We start from the raw sequence: 22,205 nt of genomic DNA, 5'->3' as shown, positions 1-22,205 counted from the left end.
TATTCTCTACCTGTAACGCTGATATAGAAATAAAGTACTTTTTAAATTTTATTTTTATCTCCAAGCACATATTATGATCAAGCATCTTATCTTTGAAGTTGAGCCCCACAATAAGGACTTTATCCAATAATATCTTACATGGGATATACTGTTTATGCCTAGTTTTTTCGCTCATGGCAGTATTAAGTTTACAGCAGGAACATTTAGTCTGGTTTCTGTACTTCAAAGCAAGGTTGCTGATTCAAAAAAAAATAATTAACTATAGTATCAGCTAACTGGGCTTAACATGGAGGTTACTTGACTGCATAAGGTTCAGCTCTTTATTCTGGTACATCTGTATTGGACATTGGGTGGGTGGATTACTGATCCCTTATTCCAATAACTCCATTCTGGTGGTCTCTATAGTGACTAGGCTGCATTACTGATCCCTCATTCCAATAACTCCATTCTGGTGGTCTCTATAGTGACTAGGCTGCATTACTGATCCCTCATTCCAATAACTCCATTCTGGTGGTCTATATACTGAAGGTTAGATGACTGACTGCAGGTGGAGGCCCTCCTGTACCTGTCCTGGTGGTCTCTATACTGAAGGTTAGATGACTGACTGCAGGTGGAGGCCCTCCTGGTACCTGTCCTGGTGGTCTCTATACTGAAGGTTAGATGACTGACTGCAGGTGGAGGCCCTCCTGTACCTGTCCTGGACACATTACTGATCCCTCATTCTAATAACTCCATTCTGGGGGTCTATATACTAAACAGGCTGGATTCCTGACGGTTACTGAACAGACTGGATGGCTAATTCCTCGTTCATATAACGTCTAATATCGCGGTATCTCCATTCCTAGTCTTAACCGTTACACCCCGCCGCCTCCAGCCCCGAGAATCGGAGCCGACGCCACAACCAAACTGCGACCGCGCTCATAGGACCTGGCATATACCACGCATGCGCAGATTGCAGCCCTTGACCGCGCCTTCGATTACTATTCATCTTCCAGGACCTGAGAGCAGCGCGTCACCGTACGTGTCATTCCCCTCTGTCCCGGTGTGACCTCTCTGCTGCCCCCTGTGGTCTAATGGTGTCAGCGCACCTGATAGAAGGAACAGCAGCTCTGGCTCATCCGAGCACAGTGCACGGGCTGCAGCAGCCATAGAGCTCAGCACTAACCAGGAAGCCACTGACCACTGCTCCCTATGTAATAGCGGGGATGCTGAGCCGTGACAGGTGATGTGCAGGGGCTGCACGGAGGGTTGCATGTAGATATGTAGCATGCAGCAGGTGGAGCAGGACAGCTGAGCGCTGGGGGTGACAGGTGATCGTGCAGTATACAGGGGATCGGGCCAGGCGCCCCGTGTATAATACTGTTACTAATAGGCAGGGGGTGCTGTGTACAGTGTCTGGGGGAGCTGCCCCCTGGTATACCGCGCATAGATGCCAGCCTGCTGCTGCTGCTGTCTATGAATAACCTGGTGATGCAGCACGGCTCCGCTAAGCCAGGCCTCACTCATTATATTGGACCAAGGTCGCCGGCTGCCGCCCACTGTCACTGAATGAATGGGAGCGGGTCACCCGGGAGGACACCCGACAGGACACCCGCAGCAGCACCGTGCGGAGCCGACTACAGAGCTGTGTGCCCCCCGGAGCCATGAGGAGCAGGAGCAACTCGGGGGTCAGGCTGGATGGCTATGCCCGGCTCGTCCAGCAGACCATCCTGTGCCACCAGGTACGGCATCACCCTGTATACGTCTATCGGGTTACTGTATGTGTATATACAGTGTATGGGGGTATGGGTACTATATGTGTATATGTACAGTGTATGGGGGTATGGGTACTATATATGTGTACAGTGTATGGGGGTATGGGTACTATATGTACAGTGTATGGGGGTATGGGTATTGTATGTATATATGCACAGTGTATGGGGGTATGGGTACTGTATGTATATATGCACAGTGTATGGGGGTATGGGTACTGTATGTGTATATGTATAGTGTATGTGGATATGGTTTCTATGTATATGTACAGTGTATGGAGATATGGTTACTATATATGTACAGTGTATGGGGATGCGGTTACTATATATGTATATGTACAGTGTATGGGGATAGGGTTACTATATATGTATATGTACAGTGTATGGGGATATGGTTACTATATGTATATATGTACAGTGTATGGGGGTATGGGTATTGTATGTGTATATGTACAGTGTATGGGGATATGGTTACTATATGTATTTATGTACAGTGTATGGGGATTTGGTTTCTATGTATATGTACAATGTATGGGGATATGGTTACGATATATGTATTTGTACAGTGTATGGGGATATGGTTACTATATGTATATGTACAGTGTATGGGGATATGGTTACTATATGTATATGTACATACAGTGTATGGGGATATGGTTACTATATGTATATGTACAGTGTATGTGGATATGGTTTCTATGTATATGTACAGTGTATGGGGATATGGTTACTATATATGTATATGTACAGTGTATGGGGATATGGTTACTATATGTATATGTACAGTGTATGGGGATATGGTTACTATATGTATATGTACAGTGTATGGGGATATGGTTACTATATGTATATATGTACAGTGTATGGGGGTATGGGTATTGTATGTGTATATGTACAGTGTATGGAGATATGGTTACTATATGTATATGTACAGTGTATGGGGATATGGTTACTATATGTATATGTACAGTGTATGTGGATATGGTTTCTATGTATATGTACAGTGTATGGGGATATGGTTACTATATATGTATATGTACAGTGTATGGGGATATGGTTACTGTATGTATATGAACATTGTATGGGGATATGGTTACTATATGTATATGTACAGTGTACAGGAGTGTATATGGTTACTATGTGTATATGTACAGTGTACAGGAGTGTATATGGTTACTATATGTATATGTACAGTGTATGGGGGTGGATATGAGTTACTATGTAGATATGTACAGTGTATGGGAATATGATTACTATATGTACAGTGTATGAGGATATGATTACTATATGTACAGTGTATGGGGATATGGTTACTGTATGTGTATGTACAGTGTATTGGGATATGGTTATTATAAATGTATATGTACAGTGTATGGGGATATGGTTTCTATGTATATGTACAGTGCATGGGGATATGGTTACTATATGTAGATGTACAGTGTATGGGGATATGGTTACTGTATATGTACAGTGTATGGGGATATGATTACTGTATATGTATATGTACAGTGTATGGGGATATGGTTACTATATGTATATGTACAGTGTATGGGGATAAGGTTACTGTATATGTACAGTGTATGGGGATATGATTACTGTATATGTATATGTACAGTGTATGGGGATATGGTTACTATATGTATATGTACAGTGTATGGGGATATGGTTACTATATGTATATGTACAGTGTATGGGGATTTGGTTACTATATGTATATGTACAATGCACAAGACTGGATATGGTTACCATGTATATATGTACAGTGTACAGGGGTGGATATGGTTACTATATGTATATGTACAGTGTATGGGGATATGGTTACTATATGTATATGTACAATGCACAGGACTGGATATGGCTACTATATGTATATATAAACTGCACAGGACTGGATATGGTTACTATATGTATATGTACAGTGCACAGGACTGGATATGGTTACTATATGTATGTACAGTGTACGGGGTGGATATGGTTACTATATGTATATGTACATTGTACAGGGGTGGATATGGTTACTATGTGTAATATGTACAGTATACAGGGGTGGAGATAGTTACTATATGTATATGTACAGTGCAAAGGGGTGGATATGGTTACTATATGTATATGTACAGGACTGCATATGGTTACAATGTGTATATATACAGTGCATAGGGGTCGATCTCTGTATCGGCTTGATTTCTGTATCGCCCCTAGCCTATTTTTCATGAATAGAGCCTAGGGGATGGCACGAGACACGAGGCTTTATTCATTCCTATGGAGGTGTATGAGAGAGCCGAGTACAACTCTTTTCCGGGTTACTCAGCTCTTTCCGGTGGCTCTATTCATTTCTATGGAGGTGCCAGAGAGAGCAGAGTACAGCTTACTCGCCTCTTTCTGGCACTTCTATAGGAATGAATAGAGCCACGGGTCTTGTGCCGTACACGTAGCTCTATTTATAACACAGAAGCCGGGAGCCGATACAGAGATCACCAGGGGGTTTGGAGGTCGGACCCCTCGTGATCTCTTACTTGTCCCCTTAAAGGGGTATGCCAGGAAAAATTAATTTGTCCCCTATCCTGTGGATAAAGGACAAATTAATTTTTCTTGGCATACCCCTTTAAGTCACTCTATATATAGAGAGAGAATACGGTTACAGTAGGTTTTTCTAGTAAATATTTACTTTCAGCTATTATATGTACATTATATATGTACATTTTGATGTATTGATTTCAGTGTTTGCTATGGCAGCTCAGAGAACATGCACTTTAGACTAGCGTTGGATGGGAGGGGGGGGTATATGTGTATTACTTACAGCCTCAGAGCTGGAACCAGTCACTGACCGCCCTCTGCCAGCCCGTGCATTGTACACACCATGCTCGGTCAAGGCTCACAGGAATTATTTGGGAGGCCAACTGATTGTTTGGGACATGCAGCCTAGTAACCAGGGCGCTATAATGCTGTCTACATCAGAGATCCCCCATTATTTACATCTCCAGATCCTGGACTGTAACAGGTGACATCTCATTTCTTTCTATCTAAGTACTGTATACTTCATGCTTGTTAAATGTAACATAAGAACATTACCCATGATTCATCGTGTAACTGCTGAGTTAGTTTAGGCAAGGGCTGCAGGCTGATTTTGGCCATGACAGGGGGTTGCGCCACAAAAAAAATTAAAGAAGTCTGGCAAATTTTTTTAATTAAAGTATTGTATTGCCCCCCAAAAGTTATACAAATCACCATTATACACTTATTATAGGAAATTAGTTTTTTTCCCCTTTACGTACTACTGCATCAAGGCTTCACTTCCTGGATAACATGGTGATGTCACTTCCTGGATAACATGGTGATGTCACTTCCTGGATAAAATGGTGATGTCACGACCCGACTCCCAGAGCTGTGCGGGCTGGGGCTGCTGGAGAGGATGATGGCAGAGGGATGCTCAGTGTCCCTTCAGTTTTCCTTTAATGTTTTGTGCTGCATCGTAGCTAAGGTCAGTGAACGGAGTCTGAGATAGATTTATAACAACTGTCAGGTCACAGTCGCAGCCACTTTTGCAACCTCTAGAAGGCTCTATGTAAAACAGTAACCGTTGTTTGACACAGCCGTTGTTTGTAGTGTCAAACAATGGCCGCTGTTTAACATGTTTCTCCAGCCGACTGCATTATCAGCTGGAGGAACATTATTTAAAAGGGAACTCTACATAAGGAAAACTTGTTTTCTATTAAAAATACATTAAAAGTTATATAGATGTGTCTATATAATGTATTACCATAATGTATTACATATTGTCTCCTGCTCCCACTGCTATTCCCCATTAGGAGACAAATCTTCCATGCCTCTGTCTCACATTGTGTGTGTTTGCTGAGCCCAGGCTGATGATGCAGACAGGGGGCAGGGCGTGATGTCACAGAAGGCTTGGCTGGATCCCCCAGTCCCCTGAATTATTCACCATCTCTAACCGGCCAGAAGCAGGTGCTGCACTGATTTCACTGATTGTGCAAAAGTCTGCCGTGAAATTAGGACTGTGTTCACACATGTTGGAGTTTTATTGCAGTACTGCAGCATATTCACAAATGATGCAGTAACACAAGTAAATGATTATAAACGGTAGAGAGGATCAGAGCCGGCACTGCCAATCCCACCTGGACAAAAAACAAGGAATAAACAGTATATCACATGTAAGATAGTATTGGATAAACTCCTTATTGTGAGGCTCAAGTTCAAAGATAACAGATGCTTGATCATAATATGTGTGTGGAAATGAAAAGAAAAAAAATTCAAAAAGGTCTCTACTTTATTCCAATATCAGCATTACAAGTAGAGAATACAGCGCTGTGTGGTGTTACAGGTAGAGAATACAGCGTGCTGTGTGGTGTTACAGGTAGAGAATACAGCGTGCTGTGAGGTGTTACAGGTAGAGAGTACAGCATGCTGTGTGGTGTTACAGGTAGAGAATACAGCGTGCTGTGTGGTGTTACAGGGAGAGAATATAGCGTGCTGTGTGGTGTTACAGGTAGAGAATACAGCATGCTCTGTGGTGTTACAGGTAGAGAATACAGTGTGCTGTGTGGTGTTACAGGGAGAGAATATAGCGTGCTGTGTGGTGTTACAGGTAGAGAATACAGCATGCTCTGTGGTGTTACAGGTAGAGAATACAGTGTGCTGTGTGGTGTTACAGGTAGAGAATACAGCGCTGTGGTGTTACAGGTAGAGAATACAATGTGCTGTGTGGTGTTACAGGTAGAGAATACAGTGCTGTGTGGTGTTACAGGTAGAGAATACAGCGTGCTGTGTGGTGTTATAGGTAGAGAATACAGCGTGCTGTGCGGTGTTACAGGTAGAGAATACAGCGTGCTGTGTAGTGTTACAGGTAGAGAATACAGTGTGTTGTGTGGTATTACAGGTAGAGAATACAGTGTGGTGTTACAGGTAGAGAATACAGTGTGATGTTACAGGTAGAGAATACAGTGTGTTGTGTGGTATTACAGGTAGAGAATACAGTGTGGTGTTACAGGTAGAGAATACAGTGTGCTGTGTGGTGTTACAGGTAGAGAATACAGTGTGCTGTGTGGTGTTACAGGTAGAGAATACAGTGCTGTGTGGTGTTACAGGTAGAGAATACAGTGTGCTGTCTAGTGTTACAGGTAGAGAATACAGTGTGCTGTGTGGTGTTACAGGTAGAGAATACAGTGCTGTGTGGTGTTACAGGTAGAGAATACAGCGTGCTGTGTGGTGTTACAGGTAGAGAATACAGGGTGCTGTGTGGTGTTACAGTTAGAGAATACAGTGTGCTGTGTGGTGTTACAGGTAGAGAATACAGTGTGCTGTGTGGTGTTACAGGTAGAGAATACAGTGCTGTGTGGTGTTACAGGTAGAGAATACAGTGTGCTGTGTGGTGTTACAGGTAGAGAATACAGGGTGCTGTGTGGTGTTACAGTTAGAGAATACAGTGTGCTGTCTAGTGTTACAGGTAGAGAATACAGTGTGCTGTGTGGTGTTACAGGTAGAGAATACAGCGTGCTGTGTGGTGTTACAGGTAGAGAATACAGCGTGCTGTGTGGTGTTACAGGTAGAGAATACAGCGTGCTGTGTGGTGTTACAGGTAGAGAATACAGTGTGCTGTGTGGTGTTACAGGTAGAGAATACAGGGTGCTGTGTGGTGTTACAGTTAGAGAATACAGTGTGCTGTCTAGTGTTACAGGTAGAGAATACAGTGTGCTGTGTGGTGTTACAGGTAGAGAATACAGCGTGCTGTGTGGTGTTACAGGTAGAGAATACAGCGTGCTATGTGGTGTTACAGGTAGAGGATACAGTGTACTGTGTGGTGTTACAGGTAGAGAATAGTGTCCTGTGTGATGTGACAGGTTGAGAATACAGTGTGCTGTGTGGTGTTACAGGTAGAGAATACAGCGTGCTGTGTGGTGTTACAAGTAGAGAATAGAGCGTGCTGTGTGGTGTTACAGGTAGAGAATACAGTGCTGTGTGGTGTTACAGGTAGAGAATACAGCGTGCTGTGTGGTGTTACAGGTAGAGAATACAGTGTGCTGTGTGGTGTTACAGGTACAGGATATAGCGTGCTGTGTGGTGTTATACATAGAGAATACAGCGTGCTGTGTGGGTGGGACCACAATGAAATGATAAAGTACTTCAAATAATTCAGTAACACAATGAAACTGCAATGTGTGAACACAGCCTAGATGTTCTGCAACAGATTTGGGCGGGGAATAGGCAGGGTGGAGGTTTGTGGAGAACAGCTAAGGGAAAGAAATGCATTCTGGAACCTGTAGTACTGTGTACAACTGTGCAGCTGTGGACAAAGTGGGGTCGGCACCACTTGCGCCACTCAATGAGCAGTACCAGCAGGTAAGCAGTACACAGTGGAGCAATTCAACTGTACAGATCCGAATACAGCCACGGGGTGCGTTTCATACAAAGGCAATGTAACAACTGCAACAATAGAAACAGTGACATGCACTCACCGTATCGGCTTGAGCTGTGATCCTTTATTGTATAGTCATCCACGGGTTCATGGGGGAGGGAGGTGCAGGTCGGCGTCCTTACAGCGAACGACCGCTTTCGCGTCACATGGCGCTTCCTCCGGCTGTGTCCACAGCCAATCGCGGCTGAGCGATGACGCTGAAGAGGGCGGTCGGCACTCAGGACGCTCGAAGGGATTCGGCCGGGCCGTCCGAAGACGACATCGCAGACTGAAGATCGGAGACGAGTCGGCACGTGACAGGTATGTATAGCGCACCACACTTCCGGGTACACGGGTGGGGGTGGTGGGACACGGGGAAGGGGGCCATTCACAGACATAACATACATTACAAAATTGTATAACTTTGTAACGTGTGTTATTCTGTTAATAATTGTTTACCGCCGCACTACCCCTTTAAAACCCATTGAAATCTGCCAGCCATATGGGTGTGCCTGGAAATCGATTAACCACTGATTTCCATATACCGTACAGCCGGTATGACAGCCACACAGTTTGTGAACTGGCAGTTATTTGCGGCCGCTATTTGGAAACTATGGGGGAGATTTATAAAAACATAGTGCAAAGTGAAACTGGCTCTGTTGCCCCTAGCAACCAATCAGGTTTCCCCTTTGGCCCCGTTCACACAGAGCAAAAGGGGCGGAATTCCGCAGCGGACAATGCCGTTAGCCACCGTGTCATAATGATACTCTATGGGAGTCGCTCGCATGCTGCATCGCTCAGCGTCTCTCAGCGCTGAAAAATAAACGTGTTCATTCTTCAGCGCCTCCCATAGAATGTCATTATGACACGGAGGCTAACGGCATTGTCCGCCGCAGAATTCCGCCCCTCTTGCTCTGTGTGAACAGGGCCAAAGGGGTAATCTGTCTCACTTTACACCACCTTTGATAAATTTCCCCGAATTGGCGGAAATAATTGAGATGTCGATTACGTTCATGGTCATATTAAACAACGGATGCTGTTCAGTCTGTCAGGTATCTGTGTGTGTAATAGGGCCCTAAAGCCCCTATTTAACCGGGCCATCAGCAAGAGCCTGTCAGGTTAGCGATCGCTTGCTCCTTGTTCCCCACTCGCTGCAGATGTCATATGATTACAGGCAGAGTCTAGTGCAGCACGATCCCAGGGCTCCTAAAGGGTTAATCCTCCTCAGCACAGTAGAGGGAGGGTTCACAGCCCTGCTCACAGGTTGTAATGTGAACACTCCTGCTGACAACACTGACCTGCCCTGATTCTTCCTTCTCTGTGTAAACACAAAGTACAGCCCAGGCCCCCACTCTGCCCCCCTATACTGCTCACCTCTGCCTGCCTGCCCGCCCATATATAAGAACATACTGTGCAGCTCTCTGTCCCCCTACACTGCTCACCTGCCCATATATAATAACATACTGTGCAGCACTCTGTCCCCCTATACTTCTCACCTCTGCCTGCCCATCTATAATAACATACTGTGCAGCACTCTGCCCCCCTATACTGCTCACCTCTGTCTGCCCATATATAATAACATACTGTGCAGCACTCTGTCCCTCCTACACTGCCCACCTCTGCCTGCCCATATATAATAACATACTGTGCAGCACTCTGCCCCCCTATACTGCTCACCTCTGTCTGCCCATATATAATAACATATTGTGCAGCACTCTGTCCCCCTATACTGCTCACCTCTGCCTGCCTGCCCGCCTGGCCATATATAAAAACATAATACTGTGCATTACTCTGTCCCCCCTACACTGCTCACCTCTGCCTGCTTGCCCATATAATAACATACTGTGCAGCACTCTGTCCCCCTATACTTCCCACCTCTGCCTGCCCATATATAATAACATACTGTGCTGCACTCTGTCCCCCTATACTTCCCACCTCTGCCTGCCCATATATAATAACATACTGTGCAGCACTCTGTCCCCCCTGTACTGCTCACCTCTGTCTGCCTATGGATAAGAACATAACACTCTGCAGCACTCTGTCCCCTCTTCACTGCTCACCTCTCACCTCTGCCTGCCTGGCAGTGGATAAGAACATACTGTGCAGCACTCTGTCCCCCCTGCACTGCTCACCTCTGCCTGCCCGCCCATGGATAAGAACATACTGGGCAGCACTCTGTCCCCCCTACACTGCTCACCTCTGTCTGCCTGGCAGTGGATAAGAACATACTGTGCAGCACTCTGTCCCCCCTACACTGCTCACCTCTGCCTGCCTGCCCGCCCATGGATAAGAACATAATACTGTGCAGCACTCTGTCCCCCTACACTGCTCCCCTACACTGCTCACCTCTGTCTGCCTGGCAGTGGATAAGAACATAATACTCTGCAGCACTCTGTCTCCCCTACACTGCTCACCTTTTTCTGCCTGGCAGTGGATAAGAACATACTGTGCAGCACTCTGTCCCCCCTACACTGCTCACCTCTCACCTCTGCCTGCCCATGGATAAGAACATAATACTGTGCAGCACTCTGTCCCCCTACACTGCTCACCTCTGCCTGCCTGGCAGTGGATAAGAACATAATACTGTGCAGCACTTGGGGAGTGGGGTAGAATCTCGGCTGCACAACTCTCTATGTAAATAGGGGATGTGCGGCAGATAACAATTTATTTAAATGGCCGCACGAACGTTCAGTGCCCAGCCGCGTCATTAATCATGCCATGTAAAGGCACCGCAAGTATATCGCTTTGTGTAAAAGGACCTTTATGCTGCTAGATTCCAGCTGACGTGGGGTCACGTTGCAGTTTTCAGGTCATGGGCACACATGGGTAAAGACGACTTGATTTTACTACATTAGCTGCGATTCCTGATCTTGGCACCTTGTCCTTACACCCCTTCACTCCCACAGCCTTACATAATGCCATCTCTGTATAGTCACAGATGCGGATATCAACAAAGACTCTTTATGCTGTTGACTTTGGTAGATCATTCAGTACAGTTCAGTATGTGTCATTTTGTACCTTAGAAGCCAAGAAAATAAAAGGTTATATGAGGACGTGAATGCTGAAAGCACGGCCCTGCCCGTTAATCCATTCTTGAGCCAGTGCCTGATCCAGGCATATAAATGAATAACACATATCACATATACACTATATATAGTATTTGATGACAATGTCCGCTTTGCTGTGACTAACAACAGCCTAGAAATGATTTGTATTCCAGGGTTTATAGAGCTAAAGGACTCTGGGGGATTTAATAAGAACTATCACCACTACTGAGGTGTCTGTTTTAGTGTAATCTCCATGTAATAATCCTGGAAAATCTTTTCCTGTAACTCTCGAGTTATAAAAAAAATGAGTGAATATTGGGCATTACCATATTCCAGCCCCAACTGGTGACACCCCGCTGTTAGTTTATTCGTATGTATAGGATCAGTTCAAATGCCAGTTTCCCTCCGGTGCTTTTCTACTGCACCAAAGGGAAATGGAGCTGGATGCCTGATATATGTGAAGAGGGCCTAAGAGTAAGGGCCAGTTCACACTGAGGAATCAGAGCTGAAACAGCAAGGAAATTCATTCTTTTTTCTAATTCCGCACTGAATTTCCTTGAGCATTCTGTCAAAATTCCAAAGAAGAAACTCAATGCTCAATTCATTTCAATGGGATTCTGCCAGCGGAATCTGCCAGAAGAATTGACATGTCAGGGTATGTGCACACTGAGAAATTTCCTCTGTGTGCACAGGCAGTCGGAAATCCCATTTTTCTCTATGGGAAGGAGAAATGTTGCATTTAAACGGGCGGAATTCCGCCTGGAGTCTGCACGCTTTTTGCAGCGCAATTCTGTGAGAATTAGGTGAGAACTGAGGAATAGGTGAGGATTTTAAGAGGAATCCGCTCTTATTTCAGCTTGAAATTCCTCCTGTAAAATATGTACAGAGCGAGGATATGTGCACACTAAGGAAATGTGAAGGAAAATCCATTGCGGAATTCGCCGCTTGCGCCTGCTCGCAGACTACAGCGGGCGCGCATCTCCGCCCGTGTCATAGACTCCATTCAATGCACGGGCGGATTCCTTCATCCGTCCAAAGAATGAATGTGTTCATTCTTTGGGTAGGTTCACACTACGGAACCCAAGCGGAGAATTTCCAACGGATTCCATAGCTCGTACCTCTCCGCCCGTGCCATAGACACCATTCTATGCATGGGTGGATTCCGCCGAAAGAGTTGACATGTCGAATGGTGTCTATGGAGCCAGCGGAAAGGTGTGAGGCTATAAACGGTTACGAGCTACGGAATCTGTCGAAAATTCTGTTCGGTTCCATAGTGTTAACCCACCCTTTAGACGGACACGGACGGAGACGCGCGTGCCTGCCGCAGTCCGCGAGCGGGTGCAAGCAACAGATTTTCCATCACATTTCCTCACTAAGCACATACGCTCAATTCTGGCGGAAAGCTCATCTGCTGCAGAAAATTCTGTGCAGAAATTCCGCTGTCTGGACTGCAGTGTGCAAATTCCATTGAACTCAATGGAATTTGGCTCTGCACTATATGTTCAGGCGGGATTTACAGTGAGGAATTAATTCCTTAGTGTGAACTGGCCCTAACAGCAAAATGTTACAATGCAGATAAACTTGAAAATAAGTTGTGCCACAATTATGGCTCATTTGGATGCTCCCTATCATATTTGGATGCATAGTATATACATTTTACATAGGGAGGGTAGTGATCCATTTTAGTATATGGCACATTTGAAGACTGTCTGTGTTTGCACAGAGGGATTGGACAGTTGTATTACATCTGATGTGCCCCTTATGATTAGATTACAGTGGTACCTCGGTTCTTAAACTGCTTAGAACTCAAACTGTATTTTCACGGAAAATTTGCTTTGGTTCTCAAACGCTTTTTGTGCCCCCAGTCTTGAAATACTCAGTATCTTAACGTGTTTGCGAGTGTGGATGGTGAGATGTACTTGGTGAGTTTAGCACTGGTGAGGCTTCACATACAGTACTGTATAAGACTGCTGGAGTGCATATACAGTACAGTAGTAGTACAGTCAGTGCACCACCATCTCCCATCCTGTACAGTACTGTTTAAGACTGCTGGAGTGCATATACAGTACAGTAATAGTACAGTCAGTGCACCACCATCTCCCATCCTGTACTGTATAAGACTGCTGGAGTGTATATACAGTACAGTAGTAGTACAGTCAGTGCACCACCATCTCCCATCCTGTACTGTATAAGACTGCTGGAGTGCATATACAGTACAGTAGTAGTACAGTCAGTGCACCACCATCTCCCATCCTGTACTGTATAAGACTGCTGGAGTGTATATACAGTACAGTAGTAGTACAGTCAGTGCACCACCATCTCCCATCCTGTACTGTATAAGACTGCTGGAGTGCATATACAGTACAGTAGTAGTACAGTCAGTGCACCACGATCTCACACCCTGTACTGTATAAGACTGCTGGAGTGTATATACAGTACAGTAGTAGTACAGTCAGTGCACCACCATCTCCCATCCTGTACTGTATAAGACTGCTGGAGTGCATATACAGTACAGTAGTAGTACAGTCAGTGCACCACCATCTCCAATCCTGTACTGTATAAAGGCCCTATTCCACGAAACGATTATTGTCCGTATTCGGATGATATCGGCCGCTACGGACGATAATTGTCCCGTGGAATAGAGTGCAACGATCGGCCAACATCGTTCATGTCGGCTGATCGTTGCAGTCGCTTGTTTTTCAACATGTTGAAAAACAAGCGACTGATATAGCAGCGATCTACTGCCGCCGCTCCGTTGAATAGGAGCATCGGCAGCAGACGCTGCTATATCCTATGGGCTGCCCGGACGATCAGCGATCCTCCGAGCAGCCCCCCCCCCCCCCCCCCCCCCCGCAACTCCCCGCCGCCCCTCCCGCACTCACCCGCTCGCTGCAGCCGCGTTGAATAGCTGCGGCAGCGAGAGGGCAACAAGGAGCAAACGAGCGCTGAGAGCGCTCGTTTGCTCCTCTAAACGACCCATGTAATAGGCCCTTAAGACTGCTGGAGTGCATATACAGTACAGTAGTAGTACAGTCAGTGCACCACCATCTCCCATCCTGTACTGTATAAGACTGCTGGAGTGTACATACAGTACAGTAGTAGTACAGTCAGTGCAACACCATCTCCCATCCTGTACTGTATAAGACTGCTGGAGTGCATATACAGTACAGTAGTAGTACAGTCAGTGCACCACCATCTCCCATCCTGTACTGTATAAGACAGCTGGAGTGCATATACAGTACATTAGTAGTACAGTCAGTGCACCACCATCTCCCATCTTGTACTGTTTAAGACTGCTGGAGTGCATATACAGTACAGTAGTAGTACAGTCAGTGCACCACCATCTCCCATCCTGTACTGTATAAGACTGCTGGAGTGTACATACAGTACAGTAGTAGTACAGTCAGTGCACCACCATCTCCCATCCTGTACTGTATAAGACTGCTGGAGTGCATATACAGTACAGTAGTAGTACAGTCAGTGCACCACCATCTCCCATCCTGTACTGTATAAGACTGCTGGAGTGTATATACAGTACAGTAGTAGTACAGTCAGTGCACCACCATCTCCTATCTGTTACAGTGCTGGGATGGGGGGGGGGTGGCTCTATACAGTAAAGGAGGAGTGAGGAGTTGGTGACTACTGTACTATAATTGCTGGTTGTGCTTAATGTTTCTTGTGTAAACTGTACTGTACAGTATATAGTGCTGTTCTGTAATGTACTGGACAGTATATAGTGCTGTTCTGTAATGTACTGTACAGTATATAGAGCTGTTCTGTAATGTACTGTACAGTATATAGTGCTGTTCTGTAATGTACTGTACAGTATATAGAGCTGTTCTGTAATGTACTGGACAGTATATAGAGCTGTTCTGTAATGTACTGGACAGTATATAGTGCTGTTCTGTAATGTACTGGACAGTATATAGTGCTGTTCTGTCATGTACTGTACAGTATATAGTGCTGTTCTGTAATGTACTGTACAGTATATAGAGCTGTTCTGTAATGTCCTGGACAGTATATAGTGCTGTTCTGTAATGTACTGTACAGTATATAGTGCTGTTCTGTAATGTACTGTACAGTATATAGTGCTGTTCTGTAATGTACTGGACAGTATAGTGCTGTTCTGTAATGTCCTGGACAGTATATAGTGCTGTTCTGTAATGTACTGGACAGTATATAGAGCTGTTCTGTAATGTACTGGACAGTATATAGTGCTGTTCTGTCATGTACTGTACAGTATATAGTGCTGTTCTGTAATGTACTGTACAGTATATAGTGCTGTTCTGTAATGTCCTGGACAGTATATAGTGCTGTTCTGTAATGTACTGTATAGTGCTGCTCTGTAATGTCCTGTACAGTATATAGTGCTGTTCTGTAATGTCCTGGACAGTATATAGAGCTGTTCTGTAATGTCCTGGACAGTATATAGTGCTGTTCTGTAATGTCCTGGACAGTATATAGTGCTGTTCTGTAATGTACTGTATAGTATAGTGCTGTTCTGTAATGTCCTGGACAGTATATAGTGCTGTTCTGTAATGTACTGTATAGTGCTGCTCTGTAATGTCCTGGACAGTATATAGTGCTGTTCTGTAATGTACTGTACAGTATATAGAGCTGTTCTGTAATGTACTGTACAGTATATAGAGCTGTTCTGTAATGTCCTGGACAGTATATAGTGCTGTTCTGTAATGTCCTGTACAGTATAGTGCTGCCCTGTAATGTACTGTACAGTATATAGAGCTGTTCTGTAATGTACTGTACAGTATATAGTGCTGTTCTGTAATGTCCTGTACAGTATAGTGCTGCCCTGTAATGTACTGTACAGTATAGTGCTGCTCTGTAATGTACTGTACAGAATATAGTGCTGCTCTGTAATGTACTGTACAGTATATAGTGCTGTTCTGTAATGTCCTGTACAGTATATAGTGCTGCTCTGTAATGTCCTGTACAGTATATAGTGCTGCTCTGTAATGTCCTGTACAGTATATAGAGCTGTTCTGTAATGTCCTGGACAGTATATAGTGCTGTTCTGTAATGTCATGGACAGTATATAGTGCTGTTCTGTAATGTACTGTACAGTATATAGTGCTGTTCTGTAATGTACTGTACAGTATATAGTTCTGTTCTGTAATGTACTGGACAGTATATAGTGCTGTTCTGTAATGTACTGTACAGTATATAGTGCTGTTCTGTAATGTACTGGACAGTATATAGTGCTGTTCTGTAATGTACTGTACAGTATATAGTGCTGTTCTGTAATGTACTGTACAGTATATAGTGCTGTAATGTAATGTGCTGTACAGTATATAGTGCTGCTCTGTAATGTCCTGTACAGTATATAGAGCTGTTCTGTAATGTCCTGTACAGTATATAGAGCTGTTCTGTAATGTACTGTACAGTATATAGTGCTGTTCTGTAATGTCCTGTACAGTATATAGTGCTGTTCTGTAATGTACTGTACAGTATATAGTGCTGTTCTGTAATGTACTGTACAGTATATAGTGCTGTTCTGTAATGTACTGTACAGTATATAGTGCTGTTCTGTAATGTACTGTAGAGAATAAACTGGGCACTTTTCAATGTAATATATGGGTATTGTAGGTAATTATTGGTGGGTGCTGTAACCAATTAAACACATTTACATAATTTTCTATGGGAAGACACTGCTCAGTTCTCAGACTGCTCGGCTCTCAAACCCCTGTAGTGATTTCAAACCTTATTGCCATGAGGAACCTATGAACTTTTTGTCACTCTTGAGGAACCCTTAGTATGCCTTGTATGTATTGGGAGGTAAAGCAGTCTATACATTCTGCACAGTTCCGTACCTTGGCATGGATTTGCTGTCACAGAGCTCTGTCCCCATGCACGGCACTTCCTGGGTTCACATTGGGGCACGTGCAGTTGGTAAGGTTGGGAAGTTAAGTATAGTAAGTATTTTTCTAGGTTTACTACCTCCCATAACCTATTTTTAAAAAAATGCTTTGTGAAGAGTATTTCAGCAGGATGACATCAGTCCATCTGTATGTTACATGACAGGTCTACTGTTGTCTTAGACCCCTCTAACCCCTCTCCAGTCTCTGAGTGAAACTTGGTTGGGGGAACTCTGAACTAGTTTACAGCCTCTGATTCCAAAACACACAGATAGATGACCCGAGGTTGGGATAGTATGTATATTATCTTCATTTCAGTTCATTTTCATCCACTTAACATCTTTGCTATTGAGCAACAGCTTTTCACTATTTTGATACTTTGTAACTTTGTAAATATTTTGCTTTCCTTATCTTACACTGGAATAGAGAAGGCCAAAAGGCCAGGGTGACTGCCAATTGTTTCTATGCCTATTGTTTCCATGACCGAACAATGATGGACCAATGTAGATTGAAAATTTGATGTAAAGGCAGTATTAGGCTAGATTCAGACTGGATGTATCCGCTGCGGATTTCACACTGTGAGTTTGCAGCAGAATCCGCTGCGGATACCTCTACTGTCACTTCCAATGTGATTACACACTCGCAGCGGGATTGTCATCCCACTGCGAGTATATAAGTCCCGGCCCTATTAACCCCCCCCCCCCCCCCCCCCCCCCCCCCTTCCCTATTACCTGCTCCACAATCCGGCCACATCTGAGGCTTCCGGAGGTCCCGCCCAGCTAATCAGTGCGCGACCCCACCGCAGTCACTGATTAGCTGTGCGGGACCTCCAGTAGCTGGGAACCTCAGATGCGCTGGTATCGTAGAACAGGTTTTGTATCATCCCGGTGGTGGTGGGGTTAAAGGAGAGGTCCAGCAAAAAGTATTGTATTGCTCTCTAAAAGTTATACAAATCCCCAATATACACTTATTACGGGACATCCTTATAAGGTGCTTTTTTCCCTGCACTTACTACTGCATCAAGGCTTCTATTCCTGGATAACATGGTGATGTAACTTCCTGGATAACATGGTGATGTCACGACCCGACTCCCAGAGCTGTGCGGGCTGTGGCTGCTGGAGAGGATGATGGCAGGGGGACACTGAGGGACACAGGGCACTGGAGGGACACTGAGCATCCCCCTGCCAGCTCTGGGAGTTGGGTCGTGACATCACCATTTTGGGGGCAATACATTACTTAAAAAAAAAATTTGGCTGGACTTCTCCTTTAATGGGGCCGGGACCTATATACTCGCAGTGGGATGACAATCCCGCTGCATGTATATGATCACATTGGAACTGACAGGAGAGGTATCCGCAGCGGATTTTGCTGCAAACTCACAGTGTTAAATCCACTGTGGATACGTCCAGTGTGAATCTAGCCTTACATGGCATAATTTTCTGGGGGAAGTGAGCAGCAACCTGTCAGACCCGTACAATAGGAGCTGCGGCAGCAGATAGCCGCCGTCTCCTATGGGTTACCTGGACGATCTGCTGATCGTCTGGGCAGCCCCCGCGGCCCACCCAGCTCTTACATGCCCCTCCTCGCTTGCTGTTGACGCATATAATAGCGCTTGCTTGCTCTCCACATCTCCCCTTGTAATAGGGCTTAAGAGGTCCCCTCGCAATCTCTAGTACAGGGACCCTGAAGTTCATTATGAAGAAAGTCTCTCCATTAATTTTTTTGCATTCGAGTGCTCACTGTACTTGGCAATCTCTTACTTAGGGCCTATACTGTGAATAGGACGTAACTTGTACAGATGGGATTACCTCTTTAACCTCTTAAGGACATATGACGTACCCCTACGTCATATGTCCTCACCTGCACTTCAAAGCGGGGCCGCGCGGCGGCCCCGCTTTGAAGTGCCGCGATCCCGGGTGCCGCGAGTAGCCCGGGACCGCCGCTATTAGCGGGCACGGTCTGATCGCCGTGCCCACTAATTAGCTAATCGGAGGCAGCTGTCAAAGTTGACAGCTGCCTCCGATTACCGGAGGCAACGTTTCCCTGGTGTCTAGTGGGGGAGATCGCTCCTCCGGGACCTTGTCCCGGAGGAGCGATCTCCATTACTGATGCCGGCCGGGGACGCGTCCAAGATGGCGCCGTCCTCGGCTCGGCACTCGTTCGTTTTCGGCTGCAGCAGCCGAAAGCAAACGAGTGCCGATCTCATGGATCTCTGCAGCATATCTATGCTGCAGAGATCTCAATGAGAGATCAAAGTATATATACTAGAAGTCCCCTAGGGGGGCTTCTAGTATATGTGTAAAAAAAAAAAAAAAAAAGTGTTGTTAATAGTAAAAAGCCCCCTCCCCTAATAAAAGTCTGAATCACCCCCCTTTTCCCAGGTTTTAAATAAAAGTAAACAAATAAATAAATAAATAAACATGTTTGCTATCGCCGCGTGCGTAATCGCCCGAACTATTAATTAATCACATTCCTGATCTCGTACGGTAAACGGCGTCAGCCCAAAAAAATCCCAAAGTGCAAAATTGCGCATTTTTGGTCGCATCAAATCCAGAAAAAATGTAATATAAAGCGATCAAAAAGTCGTATATGCGCAATCAAGGTACCGATATAAAGATCACATCATGGCGCAAAAAATGACACCTCGCACAGCCCCATAGACCAAAGGATAAAAGCGCTATAAGCCTGGGAATGGAGCGATTTTAAGGCACGTATATTGGTTAACAACGGTTTGAATTTTTTACAGGCCATCAGATACAATATAAGTTATACATGTTATATATCGTTTTAATCGTAACGACTTGAGGAACATGCATAACAAGTCAGTTTTACCACAGGGCGAATGGCGTAAAAACACATTTCCCCCAAATAAAAGAAATGCGTTTTTTTTTTCAATTTCACCACACTTTGAATTTTTTTCTGGTTTCGCAGTGTCCTTTATGCAAAAATTCAGCCTGTAATTGCAAAGTACAATTAGTGACGCAAAAAATAAGGGGTCATGTGGGTTTCTAGGTGGAAAAATGCAAGTGCTATGACCTTTTAAACACAAGGAGGAAAAACCGAAAACGTAAAAAAGGAAATGGGCCATGTCCTTAAAGGGTTAAGACATATTACAAAATTAAAAATCCCCGGCATGCCTTTATGTCACAAATTTCCTACAGATCTTTACTACGGATTTTAGAGCTATACATTTAGATTCTATCCTTGACTTTTGGTTAAAGATTAACATCTGTCTTTAATGCACAAACCAACAGGTACCAAATTAAGCAAATCCTTAAAGCAGAACTTAAAGGGGTACTCCAGCAAAAAGCTTTTTCCCAGTAATTGAAACACATTATAAAGTTATATAACTTCAATCACCTATCTGCCCCCTTCCCTATCTTTCCCCCCCTCAGTCCCCCACCAGGAAGAGAAGTAAACTCATTCTTACCTAATGACTGTTGACTCCAGGCGTAAATGTATGCCCATGGTCGTTAAGGGGTTGAACTGCTAAATATTGTTAGCATAGAAATACACGTTCACTTTAAGGCTATGTTCCTACAGCATATTTATAGGTAAAATAACCGCAGTTATTTTATAATGGTGGCCGTAAATAATCATCATGATGATTATTAATGGCCGTTATTTTCAAACAACTGTTGTTTTTTTGCCTAAAAATACGTTGTGGTTACAGATTTTTGAAGCCAAAGCCCGGAACAGACTATAAGCAGAGAACAGGTATAAAGGAAAGACTGGCTTTGGCTTAAAAAATCTGTCAGATAAATCTCTCTAAGTAAAAGCAAACACACCATAAGTCTATGTTCCCACAATGTCTTTTTTTAGCCATTTTGTGACTGTTTTCTTTTGGGGGCCAGAACATGGACGGTTTATGCAAATTCCATCCGTAGTGCATAAAATGGCTGCATTTTGTTGCCAAAATGACGTCAGTAAAAAAAACAAAACATAGCCATAAGTTGGTACAGTTAGTAATGATCCTATGAATATATACCTTAGAAGGGTTGCTCTGCACAGTCTCTATCTGAGTTTAGCCACATTAAAATGAAACTATAAGGAATCATCTATAAAATTGATCATTTTCATACAGTACTAAAATCGCGGCATTTTGTAATCCCATCTACTACAGCATAATAACTGGTCACCGTGGAAAACTCAGTGGTACATGTGGCCTCACCATTGCTCATTGCCTGTGTTCATGCCATTATATCATTGACAGTGCTTGGCGGGCTGACAGATCATGAACTGGGTGTGGATTGTCATTACATGTATACAAATTACTTAAATTGTTAACATGAATTAGTTACAGGACGCTTGGCTAATGTAAAGTGTACTGACATGTTTTTATCACTATCATGGCAAGACACTTTCATATAGCATGTGGCACCTGAATGGCAGACAGGCTAAAAAAAATAGTATTATGTTTGCAGTGGAAAGGATCATGGGTAGATGTGAAAGTTCATCTTAGGTTTGGTTCACAATGTGTTTTTGCTGTATGTTTAAAGGGGAAGTCCGTCCAGACCCATTTTTATAGCAAGTGTTGGGGAGGATGAAAAAAAACAACATGCTCTTACCTCCCTTGCTAAATTGCTGGTGGCCGCATACCACCACTCTGGTCCCCAGGTCCCTAACCGCTTCCTGGTCTGATCGGTGACCCGGGTCATGATGTGTAAGGACGCCTAAGGCGGTCATCGGCCGAGGTGGTACCCCACTATGGCCTCTGAATGGGTAAGCTGACCTCACAAGTCACGACCTGAGTCCCTGCTCAGACCAAGAAGCGGCCAGGGACCTGGGGACCAGAGTGCTGGTATGCGGCCACCAGTGCGGATGGAGGTAAGAGCATGTTATTTTTTTTATCCTACCCTGCACGTGCTAAAAAAATGGGTCTGGCTGGACTTCTCCTTTAAAGAGAACCAATCACCACAAAATAGGGCCAGAAGCTAGTGACATAGCCTAATACAGCCAATATTTATAGGTCTGGGAACACTGCTACTGGCTGTATTATGCTATGTTACTAGCTTCTGGCCTTATTTTGTGGTGATTGGTTTCCTTTAACATGTACGTTAAAAGGAAAAAAAATGGATGCTATTGTATGCTGTAATGCAGAATCTGTTCTCTATTGACTTATATTTAA

The 22,205-nt window shown here is 44.4% G+C and overlaps 1 protein-coding gene across 3 annotated transcripts in view; it reads left to right on the top strand.

The window, feature by feature from the left end:
- Window positions 1–1,092: 1,092 nt before the first annotated feature.
- Window positions 1,093–22,205, top strand: part of PHKA2 (phosphorylase kinase regulatory subunit alpha 2) — an 87,339-nt gene continuing 66,226 nt past the window's right edge. For all 3 annotated transcript variants that reach the window (XM_069946100.1, XM_069946099.1, XM_069946098.1), the window contains exon 1: window positions 1,093–1,721. In XM_069946100.1, coding sequence (XP_069802201.1) covers window positions 1,644–1,721 — 78 coding nt within the window. In that variant the 5' untranslated portion in view covers window positions 1,093–1,643. The remainder of the gene's footprint in view (window positions 1,722–22,205) is intronic.

This window comes from Dendropsophus ebraccatus, chromosome 11, assembly GCF_027789765.1.
Source record: "Dendropsophus ebraccatus isolate aDenEbr1 chromosome 11, aDenEbr1.pat, whole genome shotgun sequence".
Classification (NCBI taxonomy): domain Eukaryota; kingdom Metazoa; phylum Chordata; class Amphibia; order Anura; family Hylidae; genus Dendropsophus; species Dendropsophus ebraccatus.
This window is presented reverse-complemented; position numbering and strand designations above follow the sequence as displayed.